The sequence below is a fragment of the Camelus bactrianus genome, chromosome 16 (genome assembly GCF_048773025.1).
Source record: "Camelus bactrianus isolate YW-2024 breed Bactrian camel chromosome 16, ASM4877302v1, whole genome shotgun sequence".
Taxonomy (NCBI): Eukaryota; Metazoa; Chordata; class Mammalia; order Artiodactyla; family Camelidae; genus Camelus; species Camelus bactrianus.
In genome coordinates, this window is record NC_133554.1 from 58,106,674 (window position 1) to 58,130,461 (window position 23,788).

General features: G+C 53.0%; 2 protein-coding genes and 1 long non-coding RNA gene across 8 annotated transcripts in view; 1 reads left to right on the forward strand and 2 right to left on the reverse strand.

Moving 5' to 3' along the window:
• Window positions 1-393, reverse strand: part of TBC1D16 (TBC1 domain family member 16) — a 74,808-nt gene extending 74,415 nt beyond the window's left edge. For 3 of the 4 annotated variants that reach the window (XM_074343878.1, XM_074343876.1, XM_074343880.1), the window contains exon 1: window positions 286-386. The gene's annotated coding sequence lies outside the window, so the exon portion shown is untranslated. Of the gene's footprint in view, window positions 1-285 lie in introns of all 4 variants that reach the window. The other variant, XM_074343877.1, reaches the window with a different exon arrangement.
• Window positions 394-499: 106 nt separating this feature from the next.
• CCDC40 (coiled-coil domain 40 molecular ruler complex subunit) overlaps window positions 500-23,788 on the forward strand; it is a 36,310-nt gene continuing 13,021 nt past the window's right edge. Inside the window, exons 1-12 of one of the 3 annotated variants that reach the window (XM_074343850.1) lie at window positions 503-791; window positions 1,192-1,312; window positions 5,801-5,864; window positions 6,311-6,748; window positions 8,888-9,011; window positions 10,005-10,168; window positions 10,994-11,077; window positions 11,151-11,370; window positions 15,366-15,523; window positions 15,661-15,783; window positions 18,671-18,792; window positions 23,498-23,741. In XM_074343850.1, the coding sequence (XP_074199951.1) occupies window positions 1,284-1,312; window positions 5,801-5,864; window positions 6,311-6,748; window positions 8,888-9,011; window positions 10,005-10,168; window positions 10,994-11,077; window positions 11,151-11,370; window positions 15,366-15,523; window positions 15,661-15,783; window positions 18,671-18,792; window positions 23,498-23,741 (1,770 nt within the window). In that variant the 5' untranslated portion in view covers window positions 503-791; window positions 1,192-1,283. Of the gene's footprint in view, window positions 1,313-5,800; window positions 5,865-6,310; window positions 6,749-8,887; window positions 9,012-10,004; window positions 10,169-10,993; window positions 11,078-11,150; window positions 11,371-15,365; window positions 15,524-15,660; window positions 15,784-18,670; window positions 18,793-23,497; window positions 23,742-23,788 lie in introns of those variants that run through there. The other 2 variants (XM_074343851.1, XM_074343852.1) reach the window with 2 other exon arrangements.
• On the reverse strand, window positions 18,031-23,523 carry LOC123615601 (uncharacterized). The gene is made up of 5 exons (XR_006723253.2): window positions 20,201-23,523; window positions 19,957-20,028; window positions 19,163-19,517; window positions 18,920-19,045; window positions 18,031-18,485 (listed from the first exon to the last, which is right to left on the reverse strand). It is a non-coding gene; the product is annotated as an uncharacterized LOC123615601 (long non-coding RNA).

The following is a 23,788-nucleotide window of genomic DNA, read 5'->3' on the forward strand; positions in this document are numbered from 1 at the left end:
TCTCCCCGAATAAGGCCCACTCCCGGCCCCGGGTGCCTGCACCCGCTGCGGAGGGGCGCCCCAGGGAGCTCCTCGCGTGATTGGGGTGCTTCTGCCCGCCCCGCTCCAGCTCCGACCCCGCACCTCTCCGGGCTGCGGCCGGATCCCGGGCCCTCCCGGGCCCCGCGGCTGCAGGCCCACGCGCCCGCACACCCCCAACCCCGTTCTGCCGAGGGGCGCCGCCCGGTCCCCAGCGGGCCCCTCGGACTCCGCCCCCGCGGCCTCCGGCCGGGCCCCGATACCCACCCGGGTCCCGCAGCGGGGGCCGGATACGCGCCGGCTCCCGGAGCCGCTGCCGCCGCCACTGTCGCCGCCACCAGTGAGGTGCGGTGGGGCGGGGACGCGGGGCGAGGCCCGGCCCCTGGCCCGCCCCCCAGCCCCACGCTGCCCAACCCCGGCCCCCGGCCCAACCCCGCCCGCCCCCGCGCCCCAGCGCGGCCTCAGGTCGGCCCTCCGCCTGACGCCTGACCCAGCCCGGCCCAAATTGCGCGCAAACCCGGCCCCTGGTCCAACCAGGCCAGCCCCGCCCCCGTGCCCCAACCCGGCTCCCGGCCAGTCCCCTGGCCCAACCCTACTGCGGCACTGCCCCAGTCACCTTGCGCCCTCGGACCCCGAGTCCCGGCCCGGACGTCCCCACTCCATTCCGGGCCTCGCTGCCTCGCGCCCCTGGAGTGAAGGCATGACCCCTCGGACTCTCCAAGTGGGCGCTGTCCCTCTCCCACCCTCTGCGCTTATATTTTTACTATTTTGAGGTTTGAGGTTTTTACTACTTTGTTAAAGACAGTAACACCCACCAGGAGGCCACGGGGCATCCTTCTTCCGCCAAGGATTCTTCTCAGGAACCCCAGGATGTGGGTGCTGAGCCCCCCAGGTCTGGAGGCGGACGGGTGGGCACTAGGCGGGGTCTCGGCCCCACAAAGTGAAGCCGGCTCCAGAGACCCTCGCGCCCCAACTCCTCCTGACACCCTCGGGCACTTAGCCGTCCAGGTCCCCCGGGGCGCCGGACTTGCCGGGTTGGACGCACGTTGACACGGTTGTCGCTTTACAGAAACTGAGCCAGGCGGGGTAGAGCTCGGACTCAGAGATAGAGATGGAAAAAATGCGTATGTATGCTTTAACATATTTGCATAGTTAAGTGTTTCGTATTTCTAGTGCACATGAATGGCACAAAGGCCGCGCGCCTCGCACGCCCGGCGCGTGGTCTTCGCCCGCCGGATGTTGACGGCGTCGCCTAGCAACGAGAGATGGCGGAGCCTGACGGCGGGGCCCGCGGGTAAGCCGGCCGTGGGACCGCGGGTCTCGGGGCGGCCCCCACGCTTTCCCCTTTACGTAGCCTCCTAGGCGCCCCCTTCCCCTCTTCTCTGCCCTTGTCATCCCCACTCTCTGGGCCTTTCCTGCCCTCCCTTGGCCATCCCCCAACCCCCTGCGCGCCGTTCTCCTTTCTCACCTCCCTTTGTCCTCTCCCATTCCCTCCCTCTTTCCCCTCTCTCCGGGCGCTCCACTCTGAAACCCGGGACTTGCTCTCCCGCGGTAACCATGGCAACCACTATGCGCGGTAGTCCGCCCAAGAGCCCCTAGAGCTGGGTCTCTGTACGGGATGCTGCCCCTGCCAGGCGCTGTGAGAGGGAGACCAGCTCAGGCCCGTCTCCCTCCCCCTCACCAGGTTTGGTGGGTGGCAGGCAGCCCCTCCGTGAATGCCTTGAAAATACAGATACACCGCAGTTAAGTCAAGACCCTGCCACCAGGCCTCTGCTCTCTTACGCTTTGTTTTAAAGGACAGAAACTATTTTAAAGACTTAAGCCTTTTACATTAGACACTTTTGTATCGTTTCATTTTTTTTAAAGGTAGGTCTACATGTACTGGAGAGAAGTCCAGATTACACTAAAAGACAAGACTAAATGCAAATCAGTACCTATATAGTGTCATCTCTAATTTGGGTGGGTGGGTGGGTATAAATGCATAGAAACGTATTTGAAAGAATATACCTTTAATCTCTTACTATTACCCTTGGTTATCTTGAGAAGGACAGGAGAAATAAGAGAGGATTTCCATTGTCTGTGTCACACATTTCTGTATTGGTTTGACTTTTTAAAAAACTAGCAAGCTTGTATTTTTTTAAACTTTTTTTTATTGAGTTATAGTCATTTTACAATGTTGTGTCAAATTCCAATGTAGAGCACAATTTTTCAATTATACATGAACATACATACATTCATTGTCACATTTTTTTCACTGTGAGCTACCACAAGATCCTGTGTATATTTCCCTGTGCTATACAGTATAATCTTGTTTATCTATTCTACATATGCCTGTCAGTATCTACAAATTTTAAACTCCCAGTCTATCCCTTCCCACCCCCCTCCCCCATGGCAAACACAAGTTTGTATTCTATGTCTATGAATCTGTTTCTGTTTTGTATTTATTTATTTATTTTTAGATTCCACATACAAGTGATCTCATATGGTATTTTTCTTTCTCTTTCTGGCTTACTTCACTTAAAATGACATTCTCCAGGGACATCCATGTTGCTGCAAATGGTGTTATGTTGTCGGTTTTTATGGCTGAATAGTATTCCATTGTATAAATATACCACCTCTTCTTTATCCAGTCATCTGTTGATGGACATTTATGCTGTTTCCATGTCTTGGCTATTGTAAATAGTGCTGCTGTGAACATTGGGGTGCAGGTGTCTTTTTGAAGTAGGGTTCCTTCTGGATATATGCCCAGGAGTGGGATTCTTGGGTCATACGGTAAGTCTATTCCTAGTCTTTTGAGGAATCTCCATACTGTTTTCCACAGTGGCTGCACCAAACTGCACTCCCACCAACAGTGTAGGAGGGTTCCCTTTTCTCCACAGCCTCTCCAGCATTTGTCATTTGTGCACTTTTGAATGATGGCCATTCTGACTGGTGTGAGGTGATACCTCATTGTAGTTTTGATTTGCATTTCTCTGATAATTAGTGATATTGAGCATTTTTTCATGTGCCTATTGATCATTTGTATGTCTTCCTTGGAGAATTGCTTGTTTAGATCTTCTGCCCGTTTTTGGACTGGGTTTTTTTTTTTTTCTTATTATGTCATATGAGCTGCTTATATATTCTGGAGATCAGGCCTTAGTCGGTTTCATTTGCAAAACTTTTCTCCCATTCCGTAGGTTGTCGTTTTGTTTTACTTATGGTTTCCTTTGCTGTGCAGAAGCTTGTAAGTTTAATTGGGTCTCATTTGTTTATTCTCGCTTTTATTTCTATTGCTTGGGTAGACTGCCCTAGGAGAACATTTTTGAGATGTATGTCAGATAATGTTTTGCCTATATTTTCTTCTAGAAGGTTTATTGTATCTTACTTTTAAGTCTTTGATCCATTTTGAGTTTATTTTTGTGTATGGTGTAAGGGAGTGTTCTAGGTTCATTGCTTTACATGCTGCTGTCCAGTTTTCCCAACACCATTTGCTGAAGAGACTGTCTTTATTCCATTGTATATTCTTGCCTCCTTTGTCGAAGATTAGTTGACCAAAAGTTTGTGGGTTCATTTCTGGGCTCTATCCTGTTCCATTGGTCCATATATCTGTTTTTGTACCAATACCATGCTGTCTTGATGACTGTAGCTCTGTAATATTGTCTGAAGCCTGGGAGAGTTATTCCTCTAGTCTCTTTTTTTTTTTTCTTCAGTGATGCTTTGGCAATTCTAGGTCTTTTGTGGTTCCATATAAATTTTATTATGATTTGTTCTAGTTCTGTGAAATATGTCCTGGGTAATCTGATAGGGATTGCATTAAATCTGTAGATTGCCTTGGGCAGTGTGACCATTTTAACAATACTGATCCTTCCAATCCAGGAGCATGGGATATCTCTCCATTTTTTAAAGTCTTCTTTAATTTCCCTGATCAATGGTGTACAGTTTTCTGTGTGTAAGTCTTTCACCTCCTTGGTTAGATTGACTCCTAGGTATTTTATTACTTTGGGTGCTATTTTAAGGGGATTGTTTCTTTACTTTCTTTTCCTGTTGATTCATCGTTAGTGTAAAGAAATGCAGCTGATTTTTGTACGTTAATCTTGTAACCTGCTACCTTGCTGAGTTCTTCGATTATTTCTAGTAGTTTTTGTGTGGACCTTTTAGGGTTTTGTAAATATAGTATCCTGTCATCTGCATATAGTGACACTTTTACCTCTTCTTTTCCAGTGTGGATCCCTTTTATTTCTCTCTCTTGTCTGATTGCTGTGGCCAGGACTTCCAGGACTATGTTGGATAGGAGTGGTGAGAGTGGGCAGCCTTGTCTTGTCCCAGATTTTAGTGGGAAGCTTTTGAGTTTTTCAGCGTTGAGTGCTATGCTGGCTGTAAGTTTGTCATATATAGCTTTTATGATGTTGAGATATGTTCCCTCTATGTCCACTTTGATGACAGTTTTCATCATGAATGGATGTTGAATTTTATCAAATGCTTTTTCTGCATCTATTGAGATGATCATGTGGTTTTGTCCTTTCTCTTGTTGATGTGATGTATTACATTGATGGATTTGCATATGTTGAACCACCCTTGTGTCCCTGGGATGAACGCCACTTGGTCATGATGTATGATCTTTTTTATGTGCTGTTGGATTCTATTTGCTAATATTTTGGTGAGGATTTTTGCATCTATGTTCATCAGTGATGTTGGTCTGTAATTCTCTTTTTTGGTGGTGTCTTTGCCTGGTTTTGGTATCAGGGTGATGGTGGCTTCATAGAATGAGTTTGGGAGTGTTCCCTCCTTTTCAGTCTTCTGGAAGAGTTTGAGAAGGACTGGTATGAGTTCTTCTTTGTATGTTTGGTAGAATTCCCCAGTGAAGCCGTCTGGTCCTGGACTTTTATTTGTAGGGAGGATTTGTATTGCTAATTCGATTTCATTTCTAGTGATCAGTTTGTTCAAATGGTCAGTTTCTTCTTGGTTCAGTCTTGGTGGACTGTATGTTTCCAGAAACTTGTCCATCTCCTCTAGGTTTTCCATTTTGGTTCCATATAGTTTTCCATAATATTCTCATATGATATTCTGTATTTCTATGTTATTTGTTGTAATTTCTCCATTTTCCTTTCTTATTTTGCTTATTTGTGCTCTCTCTTCTTTCTTCTTTATGAGTTTGGCCAGAGGTTTGTCAATTTTATTTAATCTTTCAAAAAACCAGCTTTTGGTTCGATTGATTTTTTTCTATTGTTTTTTAATCTCTATTTTATTTATTTCCTCCCTGATCTTTATTATTTCCTTTGTTCTGCTGACTTTTGGGGGTTTTTTGCTCTTCTTTTTTTAATTGTTTTAGCTGGTGGGTGTGAGCTTGTATTTCTAATCTGAAAAAAAAAAAACAGTTTAAGAATGTGACCTTCTTGTACTGTCTAAATTATGGGAAAATTAACCAAGAGTTTCTAGAGTATTTTGTCCTTTTTGTGCAGTTTTCTCTTATTCTGTATTTATTTTCCCCAGTTTTGTCACAGACACAAGTATATTTAAGGTGACTCTCCTGGTGTAATCTACTTGTGCTGTTCCTTTAATGTTTCAATCACTGTACTCTTCATTCATTCTTGGAGCAACTCTTTTGGGGCACTCCCACCACATGACAAGCATGACCTCGTGCCGGTGTTAGTGACAAACATGACTAAGTCATGGCCAACAGCCTAGGGGGAAAGGCAGATAATTAACAAGTAAATAACTGGATATACAGACATCAAGGAGGTGACAAATACCAACTAAAAGAAATATGTTACCTGAAACTGTTAAATTGTTTCTCTGCCACCAGGTCTCACCCAGAAGGCCGATCATCTTCTGAAGGAGAAGAAGGCCAGAATGACGGAGGCATCAGGGTACAGTTCCTGAGGGAATGAATTACTCCGGGCTCTGTTTACTAGGGATTAAAGAGACTTCAGGCTTGCTGAGAAAATTGCACGATGATCCTGTGACCTTGATCTAAAACAGATTCAATCCAGTTGCAGAAGAACTCAGTTTCCTTCCACTCCATTCTGAAGTGTTTGTGGCTCAGCAGTAATGACTCACATCTCCTAATACTTAGACTGCCCTGGGTTTTTCAGAGCTCACTTCCTGTAACAAAGGATGCAAAATAAATGCAAAACAAACAAAAAACAAAACAAAAAACCAGAGCAGATAAATTAAAGCAGGACACAGCCTCTTAGTGACGCTCAGAACCGCACAGGTTCAGTCTTCTCATCAGTGTAAGTACCCTCTATTCAGAATCAAACCTCAAAGAGCCTTATTCTTTGTTTCCTTATTTTTCCCCTGCCACGTGGCACAGGTATCACCAGTAGCGGGGAGCAGTGACCAGAGAAATGAAGAAGCGGAGGGTACTCCAGAACACTCTGGAGGAGAAATCGAAAAAGATGGGGAAGCCACAGCCCAGGAGGAGGCTGATGACGATGAGGAAGTCGAAATCCAAGAGGAAAAGGAAACCAATGGCGAACTCGAATTTGAAGAGGAATTAGAATCTGGTATGGAAACCCCGTCCTCTGAAGGGAAAGTCAGTTCCACAGACGTGGCTTACTCCGACATCAGCCCTGGCGAGGTTCCTGGAGATGAAGTCGGCCCCACACGCCTACATGACAGAGCAAGGGGGAAAGCGAGTCTTGAAGGCAGGGAGGGCCCCGGCTCATCCCAATCCGGAGGACCGGGGGTCACCTCCACAGAGCCCTCCCAGCGAGCTTCAGGCTCACCCGAGCAAGTGGACCAGGAGTCGGTGAGTGGCCTGAGGTCTGCTTCACCCAGGTGTTTCACTGCTCGTGAGGCTTGCCACCCTACATGAGGGAATCAGGGCACGCTACAAATAATTCACACTGCAACCCCTGTCAGAACCGTCTCGGCAAACTTGGGTCTCAGGAGCCACCGTCAAATGCCGAGAGTTTCTGGACCCTCCCTCTGTGTCCCAAACACAAGGTGGGAAAGTGCCATCTGAGGGCATCCGGGTGTCCAGCACTGCCCAACAAAGCTTTGCATGATGATGGCAATGGCTCTGTCTGCACTGCGCAGTATGGTGGCCGCTAGTCACATGTGGATACAGAGCACTTGAAGCCTGCCCAGAGGGATGAAGGAACCAAATGTTTACTTTTTTAAAGATCCTAATTAATTTGAATTTATATAACCACCTTACAGGTGGCTACCATCCTGGACAGTGCAATCCTAGATAGTAATGACAATGGTTACGTTCCTATAATTTTCATTTTTTATTTTTAAACAAGCATAGACTTACAGAAAAATTGACATACCATAAGAACTGTGGGGGTTTTTTTTAAGCATTTGAGAGTAAGTTGCCAATCTGAATCTCCATTGCCTCCCAGTGCTTCCGTGTATGTTCCCCACAAACAACAACAGTGTAACTATCAAAATCAAGAAATTGTGCGAATTGTTCTGGAAGGGAAGTGAGCAGCAGGGCAGGGCAGGAAGAGAACGCATTACATGTGTCCTTCATGGCCCTTCCAAGGGCTGGACAATTCCATGCCCTTGACGTGTGCTGTCTCAATGAATCCTGACAACAACCCTGCAAGGTGGGCATCAGTATTACCCTTGCTGTACAAATGGGGAGACTGAGGGACGAGGGGCTTCCTCGCCCAGAGGCACCCAGCTGGGATGGCAGCTCTCTGAACCGTGAAGCCAGGATCCCTCCCCAGCCTGTGAAATCTAGAAGAGTTAATAACTGTGCAGAATAATACAATTCGATACTCATTGAGCCCTAATTAGCTTTACGATGACAAATGGCAAACACATGATCAAAATCACCTTTTAGAATTTTATAACAGTGCCCCACCTTCTCAAATAGCCTGGAAGGGTGAATTATAGGTCACTTGTTGAGCTGTACACCCAATTTCCATCCTGGCCTCCAGTTTCTAGAAACTCACTAAAAAACAGTCTCCATATTTGATCAACCAGAAGGGCAGAGACAGACCCGAGGAGAGAACCCTGTTCCCCTCCTCCCGGCCGGGGCCAGGCTTCAGAGGAAACAGAACTGGGGAGTTGGGGCCCCTGTGCCATCGGTGTGTTCCAAAGCCTCGCTGACTTCCCGTCAGGAGAAGCCCTTTCTGGACACCCAGAGGTGGGCTTTTGTCCCTGGGCCCCGTCAATGTCAGTGTGGTTCTGGCTGCCTCAGAAATCACTTCTAGAGTCAGCATCACCTGAGGACGGTCGGCAGAAAGAGCAGGAGCGGGGGGCCGGCACGGCCCTTGGCTGGCTGTGCGAGCTCCGGCAAGGTCTTGGGGTCCTGTGAGCTGCTTCCCCACAAATGACAGAGACGGCTGGCACCACCTCGCAGGGTCCCCGTGCAAGGTCCTTGCCTGTTGTTACGAATACTCACCAGTTCATCATCAACAGTAATTACTGTCCACAGTGACCAGGGCAAGAGTCTCCTTTAGAGCTGAAGTGGAGCCAGGTGTTCCACTGAGAGAACACTCTTAAGGAAATGTCTCTGAAGTGGAACAGTTGGAAAGCAGAGAAGCAGCAGCAGCCCCCTGGTGGACCCTGGCCGGACTCAGGCTCCCCCACATCCTTTTATAAAGAGGATGCTCGGAGGTGCTGCGTACCGTCCGCGGGGAGACCAGCGCTTGGGAGCGAGGAAGCCCGCGCCCAGCGCGGCCCGGGCCTCGGCGCTTGCGCCCCGCTGCAGACCGAGCGGGCGGGGCGCTCCCGGACTCCTCGTGGGGGTGAGGAGAGGTGTTTTCTGCTCTGACCATTTGCAAAAGCCAGGTGATATCCAAACCATTTTCCACTGTTTCAATAACTAAGTTGAATTTTGAACACTGGAATGAATCAAAATCGAGTAACTTCTCCAACCCAGTTGCCCTCGTTAATTCAGGCTTGGTTGTTTTTCCTCTAAAAACAATCTCAGGAAGCGCCCCTCTTTCCTCTGGGGCAGCAGCACCGCCGGGAACACAGCCAGGGGAGCCGCTACGCGTCCGTGGACTTGGACCAGCCGTCTCCGGGCGTGGAGGGCCCCTCCGCACAGGAGCCAGGTACCACAGGATGAGCCACCTCGCACCCCCTTCTGCGCGAGGGCTGCCCCTCATTTGCCACCTGCTACCTCATGCCCGTCAGGCTGCGAGCCTAAAGATGAAAGAATTTCTCACAGATACGGAGAACACACACGGAGCGTTTGCTCTGTCTCCTCTCACTTAATCCTTACACTGCCCACTGGGGAGTGGGGAACCGTTCTTCATTTTACAGACCCTAAGAGTCATTAAGCAACCTGTCCCCGTCCGTGGCAGGACCAGGCCTGGCCTGAGATCTGGTGACACCCCAGCCCACAGCGCTGGCCACACATCCCACTGCCTTCTGGTCTCAGAGGGGAGCTCCCCGCAGACGTGCGTCTGTCTGCTGAGTTCCCAAGGCTCTCCCGCACACCCCCGTCTTTCCCCTTGGCTCCGGTAGCCCAGTGTTGTGTACCTGGGAAAATGGGTCAGGGCATTTCTTATGCCACACGATGAGGGTGCACGGGTGGTCCAGCTAACAAAGCCTCATGTCACTCACAAGCGACACACAGACACACACCCAAACGAGTTAAAAACGGAACAGGATGTCTCCGGCTTGGGCGGCAAGGAAAGCTGAAACTAGAACCTCACTGAGACGCCCCTGCTGCTCAATCTTACCAGCTGTTTCCCATTAAAAAAAATCAATCTAGTCCTTCGTTAAGAAGCCACCTTCTACTCACTCTTTATATAGATACATTTAAAAAGTACCTACAAAATGTATTTCCTTCTTGTCTACTTTTAAAATGTGATCCTTTCTATGGAACATGTTCAGTCAACTAGTAGGAACCCTAACCCTAACCCTCCCACCCAGCTGACCCTGTGAATGGCACGTGTGAGCACTAACCCAATGGGCGCTTTTTCTCTGTTTCCCACGATGTTGCCTGAGGCTAAATGTGTCCGCTTTGCCTGATGACACCCCCAGAGAAGCACGCTCTCTACGCCTCTCTCACGCCTCAGTGATGTCTGCTGTCCCCCCAGAGCCCGCTGCCCCCCCCGGAGAAGGAGCTGCGCCCTCCTTCCTGGACAGGATCCAGCAGCTAAGCATGGCGGAGGAAGGGGGCCTGGGGGAGAGAGTGGAGTCTGAGGGCAGCGACGAGGCCGAGGAAGACAGGTCCCAGCTGGTGGTTTTGGACCCAGACCACGTAAGGAGACGTCCCCGGGTTTTGCTGTTGCCCCACACAGATGAAGAGGGACTCCGCTTCTCCTGCACCTGCCCCGGAGGCCCTTCCCACCCTGCCCTCCGCAGACCTCCGCCACCCCCTCAAACGCCACGCTCTCGTCTCTCCCCCCTCAACGGTTTTTCTGCAGGGTTTGGACTGCTGCTTTGTAAAGTGTATTCTCCCTTTAGGTTCATACGCTGGGTCAGCATTTCTCAACCTTGGCGCCATTGATATTTGGGGCTGGATCACTCTTTGTTGGCGGGGGCTTCCTGGGCACCACAGGGCAGCATCCCTGGGCTCCACCCACTAGACGCCAGTAGCACCCCTTAGCTGTGGCAACTAGAAATCTCTCCAGACTTTGGGTGTTGGGTGGGGACAAAAATCACTCCACTGATGACCACTTGAGTGTCCCAACCCTCTGGCAAGCAGGGAGGGCAGGTCTTGATTGGATGAGCCCCTGTGGAAAGCCCTGGTGCTCCAGGCACCGCCGGAGGGATCGGGTTGTGCTGGGAAAGGGGGCTGAGCACTCACTCGGTGCTGGCACCCCACGCGCTGCTCATCACTGCCCTCTGACCCCCGGGGAAAACCAGAACCACTGCCCCAGCTCACCCTGTCATTTTGCCAAAATATGCACTCAGGTCCTTCAGTGCTTAGGATGAGACCACGGGCGCTTTGACTTTGTGGCTTCCGGAGTAAGAATCCCGGGCAGAAGTGGGGAGCACCCGCCTGGAAGTCATTCCTGTAGCAATTTAGGCTAAGCCCTGGAGGGGACAGGGCAGTAACCGCTGTGCTCTTCCGTCGTTTTAGCCCCTGATGATTAGATTCCAGGCTGCCCTGAAGAACTATCTTAACCGGCAGATAGAGAAGCTGAGGCTGGAGCTTCAGGAGCTGGTGCGTACCTGTCCCGCCTTCCACCCGGCTGTGCGCCCGCGGCCCCGTGACCCAGCTTCTCTCTCTGCTGCAGGGCGTGGCCACCAAGCAAGGCCGAGTCCAGCGGCAGGAGCTGGGGGTGGACCTCTACGGGGTCCAGCAGCACCTGGCCCGCCTGCAGATGCAGCTGGAGAAGAGCCACGACCGCCACTCGACCGCCGCGTGCGCCAGGCGCCAGAAGGAGGAGGAGCTGCAGAGCGCGCGCCTGCTCTACGCCAAGACCTGCGCCGCCGCCGGCGAGGAGCGCAGACAGCGTAAGGCGCGCGCGTCCTCGCGGGTGTCCTCGTGGCGCGTCCCTGCGTGCCTCTGCAACCGGGTGGGGCGTCTCCGAGGGCCGTCACAGGGCATCAGGAGAAGCAAGATGTGTTCGTGTCCTGGAGGAGTTCCCAGCCTTTGGGGGGAGGGAAGACATAAATGTCTTAAAAGGGACCTAATTAGGCAAAGCAGCAAACGCTGAAAGCTGGCAGGTGGGGTACACAGGTCAAAGCAGGAGAGGCTGGTGGCATCGAAGGTAGGGTATCCAGAGGGCAGGAGGAGCGGGAAGGGACAGGCTTTGAATAGGTGGGGAGGTATGGGTGAGGCCAGTCCCAAGTGCCCTGCAGCCCCGGGTTGTGCGGCAGATTAAGGGGGGCAGGGGACCTTGGAGCAGAAGAGGTAGTGGGACTACCACTCGTCACCGTGCACTGTTGCCACCAAAGCAGTGGCCCTGCACAGAGCCCAGGCCGTGGGTCACAGTCAGCAGTGCGGTCGCCCCAGGTTACTTTAGTCTTTGTGCTTTTTCACGTTTCCAACTTCCTTTATCAACTCTGTATTACTATTATAACTGGGGCTGGGGGTGGGGGGGGACCTAAAAGAATCCGAAAGAAAACGGCATCACACGTTTATCTCAACTATGGCTGGAACGAAGCATTTGGGGCCCTGAGAGATGCCGGGGAGGTTTCCAGATGGACAGAGTTGGGACATGTGCTCACTTCTGGAGTACCCCTCCCTGACTACCGCCAAGTTAACAGAATCTACCAAAAAGAAAGGAGCGGGGCATTCACACCAAAGCAACAGAGCCGCGTCCTCTGGATGGAACAGAATTTAGACCAACCTGAAAGAGGACACAGGTTCTCCCACGCCCTCCACACAGCAGCAAGTGCCAGCCAGCACCCCTCACCAGAGGCTCAAGGTGTGGGTGGGCTTCTGGAAAGCTCTAAACGTCTTTGTGGACACTGCATCCTTTCTAGAGGTCACCAGGGAACAGGAGCAGAAGGGGGTTCCACCAAGCAAGGACCCCTCTAACAGCGCCATTTCCCCCTTCTCCAAACTAAGGAATTCGGGGAATGGGCCCAGCCCTGCCCACCAGGTGCGGTCCCGTAGGTGACACGTGGGGCTTTGCCTGTGGAGGACTTCCGTGGTTGGCCGCCTCACCTGGGAGGGAGGGGAAGCCCAGCAGCCAGTGGACCTTCTCGTCCAAGTGTGAGGCGGCAGCAGCAGCCCCCAGACAGGAGAGCGGGCAGGGCTTGAGCGACAGAGCGGACGCCTCCACAGACACAGGCCAGTTTCTGGAAACGGCACGCGTCCGCTGGCGTCCAACTTGAGATTGTAGAGGACGTCACGTGGGGGAAATGAAAGCGAAGTGTTGTGGAAAAGGATCCTTGGAATTAAAAAACAATCATCATCTCCCACCCAAAAAAAAGAAAGAAAAAGGCACTAAATAGACAAACCAGCACTGCTGGAAGCAGAACTTGTAAACTGACAGGCCAGTTGGGGGAATTCTGCCCAGAGTTCAGGGCAAAACCCAACATGATGGACACTTTGAGAAGGAGATACAAGATGTGGACAAACAGACCTGAGAACATCAGTGTCCACAAGACAGAAATTCCAGGAGATTAGGGGCATTAGCCAGTGACATCAGACGGAAACATTTGCATGAGTTCTCAAAAGGTGAATCTTCAGTTATAAAGATTCACAGAGGGCCAGACAGGTGGAAGGAAAAACAAACATGCCTTGACACAGTTGGTGGAATTTTTAAGTTCCAAAGGGAAAGGGAAAAAAAATACCACAGGCTTATAAGCAGGTCGAAGCCAGACACTTCCTGCGTTATTAACCCTCTAGGGAGCTGGGTGGAAGATTTGGGAAACTCTTCCCAGGCTTATTTTATAATATTTGGTGTAATCCTTGCTGATAAAGCTTACAACCTCCAAAAACAGAACACTATAAACAGGTCCTACTTGTGCCATGTGGAAATCTTGAATAAAATATTAGCAAATATTAAACTTTCACTCAGTGACAAAAAGATTAAGTTCAGCAATATAGGAAAAGAAAGATACCTCTTAGTCGAGAAGAGCTTGATTCTGGACTAGTCTGAAAGTCGGAAATCTGCTAACGTATTGCATTAAATTCATACATTAAAGGAGAGAGGGGGGAGAAAAGATTCTCTGCGGGGATGCCAAGTGGGTGTTTGGCTAAAACTCATTGTCCACCCTAAACTATGGAAGGAAAGCCCTTTGTAAGTATTTGCCAGAAACTGACAAGAAACTGCTGCTCCAGGGAGAGCCCTGAGCCATCACAGAGAAGATCGGGAGTGAGATGGGAGTCTGCGCTGTTTTGGAGGTTCCAGCCATGCAAGAAGACAGAAGCAAATGAGGTGTAGACTTTGGGTGTGAATCGTGAAGCTCACTCTCCACCAATGGTATGATTGTTTACCTGGAGGAGTCAAGATTACTGATGGAAAAAGAAAAAGCTAATTAAAAAGAAATCTAGAAAGTAACTGGATACCAGAGCTGTAGTTGTCTACCAGTAATACCCAATTACAAATTATAATTTAAAAAAAACTCATCCATAACAGCGATAGCAACCATGAAACACTTAGGAGGAAGTCTAACAAGAAGTGGGTCTGCCTGTCTGGAGAAAAACAATAAAACTTTACTAAAGGACCTAAAACAGATTTGAATAAATGGAACAATCATATTACCAGGATGGGAAGATACAACCATGTGAATATGTCATTTGTCTCCAAGTTAATAAGTAGTTCAGTGCAATTCCAGTTACAATCCATGACGGGATGTTTTGGGTGAACTTGAATTAATTTAACCTATTTATTTACTTATTTTCAAGAAGTAATTATTCAACATTGAAGCCCTCTGAAGTCTCCCCATCTGCCCCCACCTCCAGCCCCCTCCACAGAGGCCCTGGTGGTATTGATTCCTGCGTGTTCTGTTGAAGATATTTTTGCACATAAAAGCCAAGTTACAAGCGTGCGGGGTTTTGTCCTGTACCTTTTACACAAGTAGCTGCGCGGTGTGCCCACTGCTGTTCCTCGCAGCTTTTTCCCCTTATCAGTGCATGCTGGGGACTATTCCATCTCCCCCCAAGAAGCGCTCCATTCCTGACAAGTTGATTTTAAAGTTCACTTGGAACACTAAGTGCACAAGAATATCCAAGAAAATTTTAAAAAAGAAGGATTATGAAGGAAAACTGTCCATTAGCTGCTTACTGCAAACTGAATGTGCCGGTGGCATTGTTAGATCACTCAATATTTTTTGATCATTTGACCACCTGAAAATAAACACTCAGACCCCTACTTCACACTAAACAGATCCTATTGACCCTGCAAATCTCTCCAACTTCCTCTTCTGCCACCAAGTCGAGAAAACTCACCTGCTTAGATGAGGCCCACCTTATAATGTCCCTTTTTGCCACAAAACACTGCCTAATCACAGGAGTGACCATGGGGGCAAAGGTCATGGGAAGCGTATAAAATTCTGCCCACCCCGTCTTCATTGCATAAATGACCCTTCAAGCTCTGCCACCACAGGTTGAGGTCTTGCCCTCTAAATACACTGGTGTTCTGGCTTGTAAATCAGTCTCACGTGAGTTTTGTTAAAAGGAACCCATTCCTCCGTCCCAGGGGCTTCAGTGGCGCTCAGCCCACCCATCAGGCTAGTTTCTTCCTGAGGGTTTAGGTTTGTCCCTGAGATGACCAGCCTCTGAGTGAGCAGAAATCTGTAGAACTCATACGAGGCCCCGTAATCCAGCGCTGTTTCAGAACATCCTTAGATGCGGAGGGTCTCGAGTTCATGGCTGGGATGCTGGGCCTAGATTGCACATATTTTTGTCTCTCCAACTTTGTGAGGTCTTTGAAGGCAAGGTCCGGGACTTCGTCGTTTGAGCGCCATTTCTCAGGCCCACCCACCTGGCGGGGGGGCTGCGGCCTCCCCGTCGTCGGGGTGCAGTGCTGGGACGGCCCTCTTGTCTCCCGCAGTGGCGGCCCTGCAGACGGAGGTGGATACCCTGGCTCTGCACCTCTTCTACGTGCAGAACGTGGACCAGGACGTGCGTGACGACATCCGTGTGATGAAGCAGGTGGTGAAGAAGTCGGAGGCCGAGCGGACGCGGGCCGAGCTGGAGAAGCAGCAGCAGGTGTCCTGCCAAGAGGGGGCCTGCGCCCACCTGTGATTCCTCTGCGGGAACCTGCGGCCGCGGGAGCTGGGCCCGCGCGCCTGGGTCGGGGTCGGTGGAGACCCACCTCACGACGTGTCTCCTCCCCTCGCTTCCAGGACCTGCACGTGGACCAGCTCACCGTCCGAGCCAACCAGCTGGAGGAACGGACCGCCCTGCTCGAGGCTCAGTACCACGCGCAGGCCGAGGACACCCGGACGCTCAGGAAAGCAGTGAGCGAGGTGAGGGCTCAGGGGCACGAGGCCGTCCGGCAGCCGTGCCCAGGCTGCGCCTGCTGAGGGACTGACTGGCCCCCGTCAGCCAGCCAGCCCTCTGCACGTCTGTGCGAACCTGTGAGCATCTCAGAGCACCCGGCGACCCAAGGTGGGGACCCAGCCGATACCCGCTGACTGATGGCCCGTGTTCTTATCCTGTCGGAGCCAGTGATGGACTGAAAGTTCTCCAGGAGCTGGGACGTTCTGTTCTGCTTGCCGGGGGATCCTTAGCAAGTGTATTAGCGACCGCGGGCCTCTTCCGGGGAGGGCCGGGGTCTCCCTAACCACTCAGCCCAGGCAGCCAGCGCCCCAGGGCAGTGCCCACATCTCTGCTCCATGCGGGGTAAGGCAGGGCATGGACTCAGTGCCACACCAGACTCAGTGGCCGCCCTGGAAACCGAACGTGCCATGACTTTTCTTTTTAAATCTGTGACTCACCATCTGCAGTGATGGCACAAAGGAAACAACACACTTTTATTGAAGGCAAGAAAGACGGGCTCAAAGAAATGAACAAACACACCTGGGTCCACGTGGGGAAACACCTGGGTCCATGTGGGGAAGCACCCGGTTCTCTCCAGCCGGGGGATGTCCTTAACCCAGCTGTGCCCCCGGCGGAACCCCTGGGGAGCCGGGGAACTTCTTAGTTAGTGAGGCGATTCTGAACTTTATCTGGAAAATAAATTCAGAGAACTAGCCGAGAATCGTCCAGGGAGGCGCTGACGGGTTTCCTGAGAGGTGGGACTTCCTGGGAGAGTCCTGGACAGGCCGGGCTGGTGGGTCCTCCTAGCATTACATACAATAGAGGCTAGAATAATGAATTGCTGGAGTCAGGGTCCGAGGTGGGCCGTGGGAGCCTGAGAGAGAGCTCAGAATCCAGGAAACGTTTCTATAGAAATTTCATGGATTATAAATTAATGGAGAGCAAGTCGATTGTGCACCCAGGGGCATTGGGACATTCAGTTAATCATTCGGGGGGAAAAATAAATCGTTTCCTCATTCCACATGGGACGAAGTATTTAAATGAGGGAAACTGTACCAGAAGGAAAGAAAAAAGACAAATATTTATAAAATCCTGGGCTGGAGAGGCCTTTCTGTAAGTGTGGTGGTGCGGAAGGTTTGAAAGTCAGTCCGGACTCTCCCGTGCACGCTTCTGCACTGTGATGGCTGTGCTCACACGCGATGCTGTGAACTTTTCCTTCGTTGCATCTTTTTGTGCCTTGCACCCCCCTCTGCCAGCTGTGTCGCCGGGGCAGGGCCGTCGTCCCCCATTTTGTTCATCCTGCATTCCCACACCCAGAACAGCGAGGGCGCGTGGCAGGTGCACCGCAGACATCGATGATGGAAGAGGACGAGATGGGGTTCTCCCACCGACTTGGCAGAATGAACAGGAGCAGAAGTGGGGCCCCCAGGCTGGGAGGTGCACATCCGGCTTTTCCGAGATCTTCGTTCCAGGGCAATGTTGTACAACGTGTCAGGGCCACCCCCTCACCACCCCGCCGCCCCAGCGAAGTCTCCCAAAACATCACTGCTTGGACTTCACTCCAGGGAAAGCAGGCATGCATATCGAAGTTTTATACATTACGGACTCCACGGACAAGGTGAACAGAGAGTCACGGGGGACCCAGTGTTGTGTGTGACAGCCAAGAAAGATTCCAAGAAGAGGGCATCGGTTACACAAATTATGATACATCCATGCACAGGAAGACTGTCCCACCAATGGAACAAATACTTACCAACGTGGAAACCCATTCACAACGTGTTCATTTTTAACACTAAGTTACAAAGCGATGTATCCATGATTACGCACACACACGCGCACACACGCACACGCAGGAAGACACCGCCAGGCTGTCAGGAACAGTGAGCTCCGAGTGGTGGGGTTATTTCGATTTTCTTTCTGTTTATCTCCATGTTCTAATTTGCACAGAGTGAATACTTTTTTTTTTAATGGGGAAGGTGTTTAAAACATTTAAATGCTGAATTCAGCCTGAATCTTTGCATCTCAGCCTGCACCTCGGTCAGCAAGCCCTGGTCTTGCAATGAGCACCGTGGCGGGGCCCCTGCCTCAGGCCAGCCAGCCCCACGCGGCCCAGCCCCGAGGAGCCCGGTGGTTCTGGTGCCTGCTGTTGGGCAGTGCACAACCTGCTCCTTGGCACAGAGCGGCCTCCTCGGTTAATAACTTACCCAAATCCAGAAATGTCTCACCAGCCATAGCACAGTTAATCCATACCACTTTATTCTCTATAATAATAATGAATCGGCGGTATTTTAAAGCCCTGACAACCAAGAAGGGAATCCCCAGGGGTGATGCTTCCTTCCACACCCAGCTCCGCCCTTGCACCGTCACTGTGAGTGTTCAAGGCTCCTCTGACTTCCTCCAGCGTCTCCCACGCACGTCCACCAAGAGCAAACTCTGCTGGACTCGGCTTCTCCACAAAGGTGCTAGTGCCACAAGGAGGGTCTCACCTGAGTCCCCACTCGGTGCCCCTCCCGGGAGTCCAGCACACGGCCAGGTGCGGTGGTTCCAGTGGAATGATGAGACTCTGAGCATCACGGCGTAGCAGCCCTGAGCGAGCTGAGGACAGGCTGGACAGGCTGGGCATGCAGGCACCGTCTCGTCTGACCTGACGGCCCCAGGAAGGGGGTGCTGGTACTCGGGACCCGGGACCCTGCATGAGGATTTAGGCAGGTGTTGGACGGGTCTTTAGAGCCGTGTTTAATTACACACAAGAAAAGCAAGGGTAGCAGAGAAGGAAGGTGACCCGGAAAGCTTGGGGCTCCCCAACGGCCTTCTGGGGCTCTGAGCATTAAGGGCACGAGGCCAGCATCCACATCACCGGACTCCCCCCCGCAGGCCTGCGCGGAAATAGACACCATCAACATGGAGAAGAGGCGCGTCCTGCAGCAGTGGGCCTGCAGCCTGCTGGGCATGAAGCACCGCGACGAGGCCCACAGGACCATCCAGGAGGCGCTCAGGTACCCCGCGGAGGTGGCGGGAGAGCTCGGGCACGTGTGGGGACGGCGGGGCGTGGGCGCTGTGCCTGCCTCCTCCCGGGCGGGAACCGAGCACCCCTCCCCGGCCCCCCTGGGACGGAGGGTGCACCTGCGCCCCCAGCCCCCGCTTCCGTCCTGAAAGCCCCCTTATTGTTCTCCAGGATTCCGGTGTTTCTTAAATCCTTTCAAACTTCCCGTGGCACCGGGAGCAGCAAATCTTTCGTGCTCAGATTTCCTGGGAGGATTAAGGAGAAACAGTGAGAGAGAGAGAGAGAGAGAAGGGTGTTTATCTCGGGGAGATGAAGGTCCCTTTGATTTGTAGGCTCACCACCTGTGTGCACAAACGCCATACCTGCTCCACTGTTCTGCCGGGGGCCAGGTTCCAGCGCCAATCCGGCTTTAATCTCCCCGCAGAGGCAAGGAGGAGCCCCTCACCCAGCGTTCCCCTCTCAGGGCTCAGGGCGGCTGGCCGGCTGGGCGTGTGGCCCGGGCCGGGTGCTGGAGGCAGGGGGCTCGGGGCCCAGATGTGGAAGCCGGTTCTGGAGCGAGAGCACCGTGGCCTGGACTCGGCCTCCATGCCGGGGCCTGGTGTGCAGCCTGGCAGGGGCTGTGCCCGGGAGCGCCCTGCCCACCGTGCGGAGGAGAGAGTGGGCACTTTGTCGTGGCCGCCGATGGTCCGACCGCTCGGAGGTGTTTCCTTCTTGGTCCTGTGATTAAGAAAAACAAAAACGGAGGCATAGACATTCGACTGCTTTTAAAGCAAGCCATTTTCATGGACAGTGGCTGGATTAAAACTTAGACGTCCAGTTAAAGACCTGCCTCCCCTTTAAACACTTGGGTGGCGGGACCAAGCAGTTGCGGACTCGGGGCTGCGGGCTTGGACGGCTCCCTGCCCGGCCCCTGGGGACTGGGTCCCGCTGCCTGCAGGGCGGCCGCGCGTTTGGTGCAGCAGAGGCCTTGGCGGGTGGGCCGCTTTTCCCTCGCCCCCGACGTCCACCTCGAGCAAGGTCGAGGCCGGGGGTCGCACGGCCTGAGTGCCCCCACAGGGACCCGGGGGTTCAGGGACACCTCCGCGACCCCCACCGTGGTCCTGCGCCCTGTGCCTCTGCGCTAACCCGGGTGTCCCTCCGCGACCTTCCTCCTCACCTCGGCTGTTCCTACGTGTCCTCGGAGACAGGGCTTGGCCGTTCCTCCTTTTCTTTTTTCCGAACTCTAATCCTTTGAACAGATGATACAGCTGCTTGGTTAGAACACCTGAGACTCAGATGCAGCGAGGCCTCCCCCCCACCCGCGTCCTGCTCCACCCAGAGCCCCTTCCCGCAGACGTGCTCCCGGTCCCCTGGGCCTGTCTCCCGCGACCGGCCGTGCCAGCGAAGGAAGATACACATACCCGTGCTGGCCCCTCTGCTCTGCGTTCATTCAGAAAGCATCCTGGAGAGCTTCCCACAGCAGAGCAGCAAGAGCGTCCCTTCCCCCCCCCCCGTCCCCCAGCAGCTCCTGGGGGCGCTGAGGTCACCCGCACACCTGCCCCACCCCAGGGCTGCCGTCCACGCCCACGCCCGGGACTGCTGTGTCGCAAGCACACTGTGCTGTGTAACCGTGCTCCCTGTCGAGCCGGGGAGCTCTGGGCTCCAGGGTCTGAGCACCGCAGGTCTGGCAGGTACTTCCCGGGGGCCGTGACGGCCACACCCCCACCGGCGGTGTTCCAGAGTCCCGCGACAGCTCCCGTGGTCACACGTTTGGACCGTTCCAATGATTGACAAAAAACAATGGTGTCATGTTTTGAAAACAGACACATGGAATGTTCATTTTATCAAAGCACACACACACACACACACACACACACACACACACACACACACACTCCTAGCAGGCAACAGCTTGTAGCGACTCTGGCTCGGCTTTCCTTCCGCAGCTCTAACCGCGCCAGCCACAGAGGCGTGAGCGCCCCCGCCACCCAGAACGCGCTGCCCGCACGGGACGCCGTGAGAGCCGTGCGCTCTGGCTGCGGAGCTGCGGGGAGGTGTGAAGGAGGAAACCGAGACGGGTCAGCGAAGGTCAGGGCGTCGCAAAAACAAAGTATGGCATCGCCTGTGGCTTCCAGGCCAGTTCAGCAGCTGAACTAAATACTAAATGCCAATCCGTAGCATGTTGGCCATTTTAGAAAATGAACGAAAATGGTGATAGTCCGGGCTGGTGGCCCGGACGTGGGGCACGAGGCCGGCCCCCCGCAGCTGTCTGGGCTGGGCGGGGATCCCTCCCCTGTGGAGAAGGGGTGAGTGGGTGTGTGAGCTGGGCACGGGCACTGCCACCGTGCCCAGTGGGCCTCCCTCAGGCCTGGGGTCTGGCAGGAGGTGCCCCCTCCCCACCAGCCTCCCCTGAGCCCAGGGGTGCCTGCAGCCCTGAAGACCTGGGGCCACAGCCGCCACAGAGGGCACTGGTTAGAAATGTGTCCCCGGACGTGGGGCGTGGGCGAGGCCCTAGGGGACTGATTGCTCCGATGACGCACTGTGTCCCGTCCCTCCTCCCCACTTGGGGAGGCCGAGCGGTGTCCCTCCCTGGGCCTCCCGAGGCTGGTGGACGTGTCCTGCTGACCAGGACCCAGGGAGTGACCTGAGACCAGAGAGGTCCAGACGGGTCCCCGCCACACCCAGGCTTTAAAGACGGCGCCTCCCACCAAATCTTTGCAATGTTAGCGTCAAAGTCGCAGTGGGGGAGGGGGGGCGGTCACAGCCCCAGCTGAAGGGTCACGTGGGAGGCTGGAGCAAACACTGCAAGTCATACATTTGAAGCAAATGGTCATTTTCATGTGAAGTGTCTCAAAATAGGCCAGAAAATACAAAGACAGTACTGTGCTGAGCTCGGGCGGGGGGGGACACCCTGCCCAGAACTTACACCCCCGCAGGGAGAGGGCCGCTGTGCCCCGCTGTCTGCCTCTGTCGGACCTCCTGGCAGGAAACGCGCGGGGCGGGCAGGGCTCAGGCCTTGCCGGGTGTTAATTTGTCAGCTTCGTCACCTTGAGATCCTGTACCAAGTTCCCTCTTAACTTTCAGACGGGCTAGGCCAAGCCTCAGGCATCCTCGGAGTCCACCAGCTCTTCTGGGTTCATTTGTTTTCTATCGGTATCTGCTAATCAAGGAAATTTTGAAAGTGTCTTCTTTAAAAGTAATTTTTATCAAGGGTAGGTAAGTGATCATGTTACTGGAAATTAGAAAAAGCGACAAGGATGTGAGAGTACCCGTGGCTTTCCACTTTTGTAATGGTGACAATTGATCGGCTGGCGTCCCGGTGTCTGTTCCCCCGTGGGTAGATTTCAGCGAGTGTTCGGACTTCTGTCATACAGATTGGATGTGTTTGTTTTATTGTCATTTATGAGGCTGCTACTTCCTAAAAGAGAAAATGAGTAAGTTTTTAACCCATCAGTTGAATTGAGGATAATTTATGTGGAGATTTATGATGCACAGAAGTTACCCTGTTCCAGTGCACAGTTTGGTTCAGCAAATGGACAGAGGCAAGTGAGCATCGTGCCCTCAAGGTCACAGATGTTCCCTGCGTCCCCAAAAGTCAGCGCGTCTCCCCACCGCCAGCCCCCAGCAGAGCCTGCCCTGCTGTCCGTCCCTGTAGGCTTGTCATTTCCCAAATGTCTTGCACGTGAAGTCACACGACACGTGTGACTTCCTTGCCTGGCGTTTTGCACTTCACATGACGCTTTGAGTCGTCCTCGTGTTGCCAGATCAGTGGCGTATTTGTTCTCACTGCCCGTGCTGGCGACGGTACACCGGCAACTGGTTGTTTCCAGTTTGGGGCCGGCGTGAAAGCCGCTGTGCACACTGGACGGGTTTTGGTCTAGACGACATTTCCATGGCGTTGCTGGTAAGTGTGTATTTTACTTTGGAACAAACCGCCAAAATGTTTCCCAGAGTGGCTCGTTCCAGTCTGCACTCCCACCACAAGGGACGCGAGTCCCCGTCGCCCTCGCCGTCGCCAGCACTTCATGATAATGCCATTTTCGTTTTGGCGCTTAGCAGGTGCATCTTGGTGTCCCATCGGGAATTCGGTTTGCGTCTCCCCAGGACTAGTGCCGTCGCGCACCTCTCCGTGTGCTTGCTTGCCGTCCATAGATCTTCCCCGATTAGCTGTCTTTTGCTCATTTTTAAGCCAAGTGACTTATCTGTTTGTTGAATTATGAGTTCTCATGTGTTCTGGATACAAGTTCTTTTGTCAGACATGTATTTTTAAAACACGGAGGGGCACGCTGAGGGGGTTTGAAGAGACGGCCGCCTGCGCTCCCCCCAGTCCCGGCGGTCACTGCGACCGTGGGGAGAGAGCCTCGGAGGCTCGGGGCTCAGCGTGCATGTCTGTAAACCCGGGGTGACGGCATTTCCTTTCCAAGGTGATGGTCACGACCGGAGGGGAGGGGCTGGCGGCGACCCCCGCCCCGCCCAGCACAAGTCAGCAGCTTCCTTCCATCTCCCCCTCCCACAATCATAACATCCCAAGAGTTTAAGACTTGAATTTGAAATGGGTAATAGTTCTAATGTGCTAGAAACCAGTAGTCAAGGTTCGGCTGCTGTGAAGAGTTGGCCTCCTAATTTCTTTCTCTCTACCCTGTGGGCGTCCTCCGAGCGGGGTACCACCGTCCGCACTGGTGTTCTGATGTCCTATTTTACCCTCTCTGTGTTGGCAGTGAATGCCAGCACCAAGTCAAGTCCATGGACGGCGAGCTCGAAGCCTATAAGAAGTCCATCATGAAGGAGGAAGAAAAGAACGAGAAGCTGGCCAGCATCCTGAACCGGGTGGAGACAGAGGCCAGCCTAATGCAGAAACTGATCTTGCAGGGCCTGGCCAAGGACGAGGCCCTGCAGAACGAGTTCAGCACCTACAGGCTCACCTTGCTGGACACGGAGGACGCACTGGGCAAGGCCCACGTGGTACGGCCACGTCCCCCCACCACGTGCCTCCCGGCCGCCTGCACAGC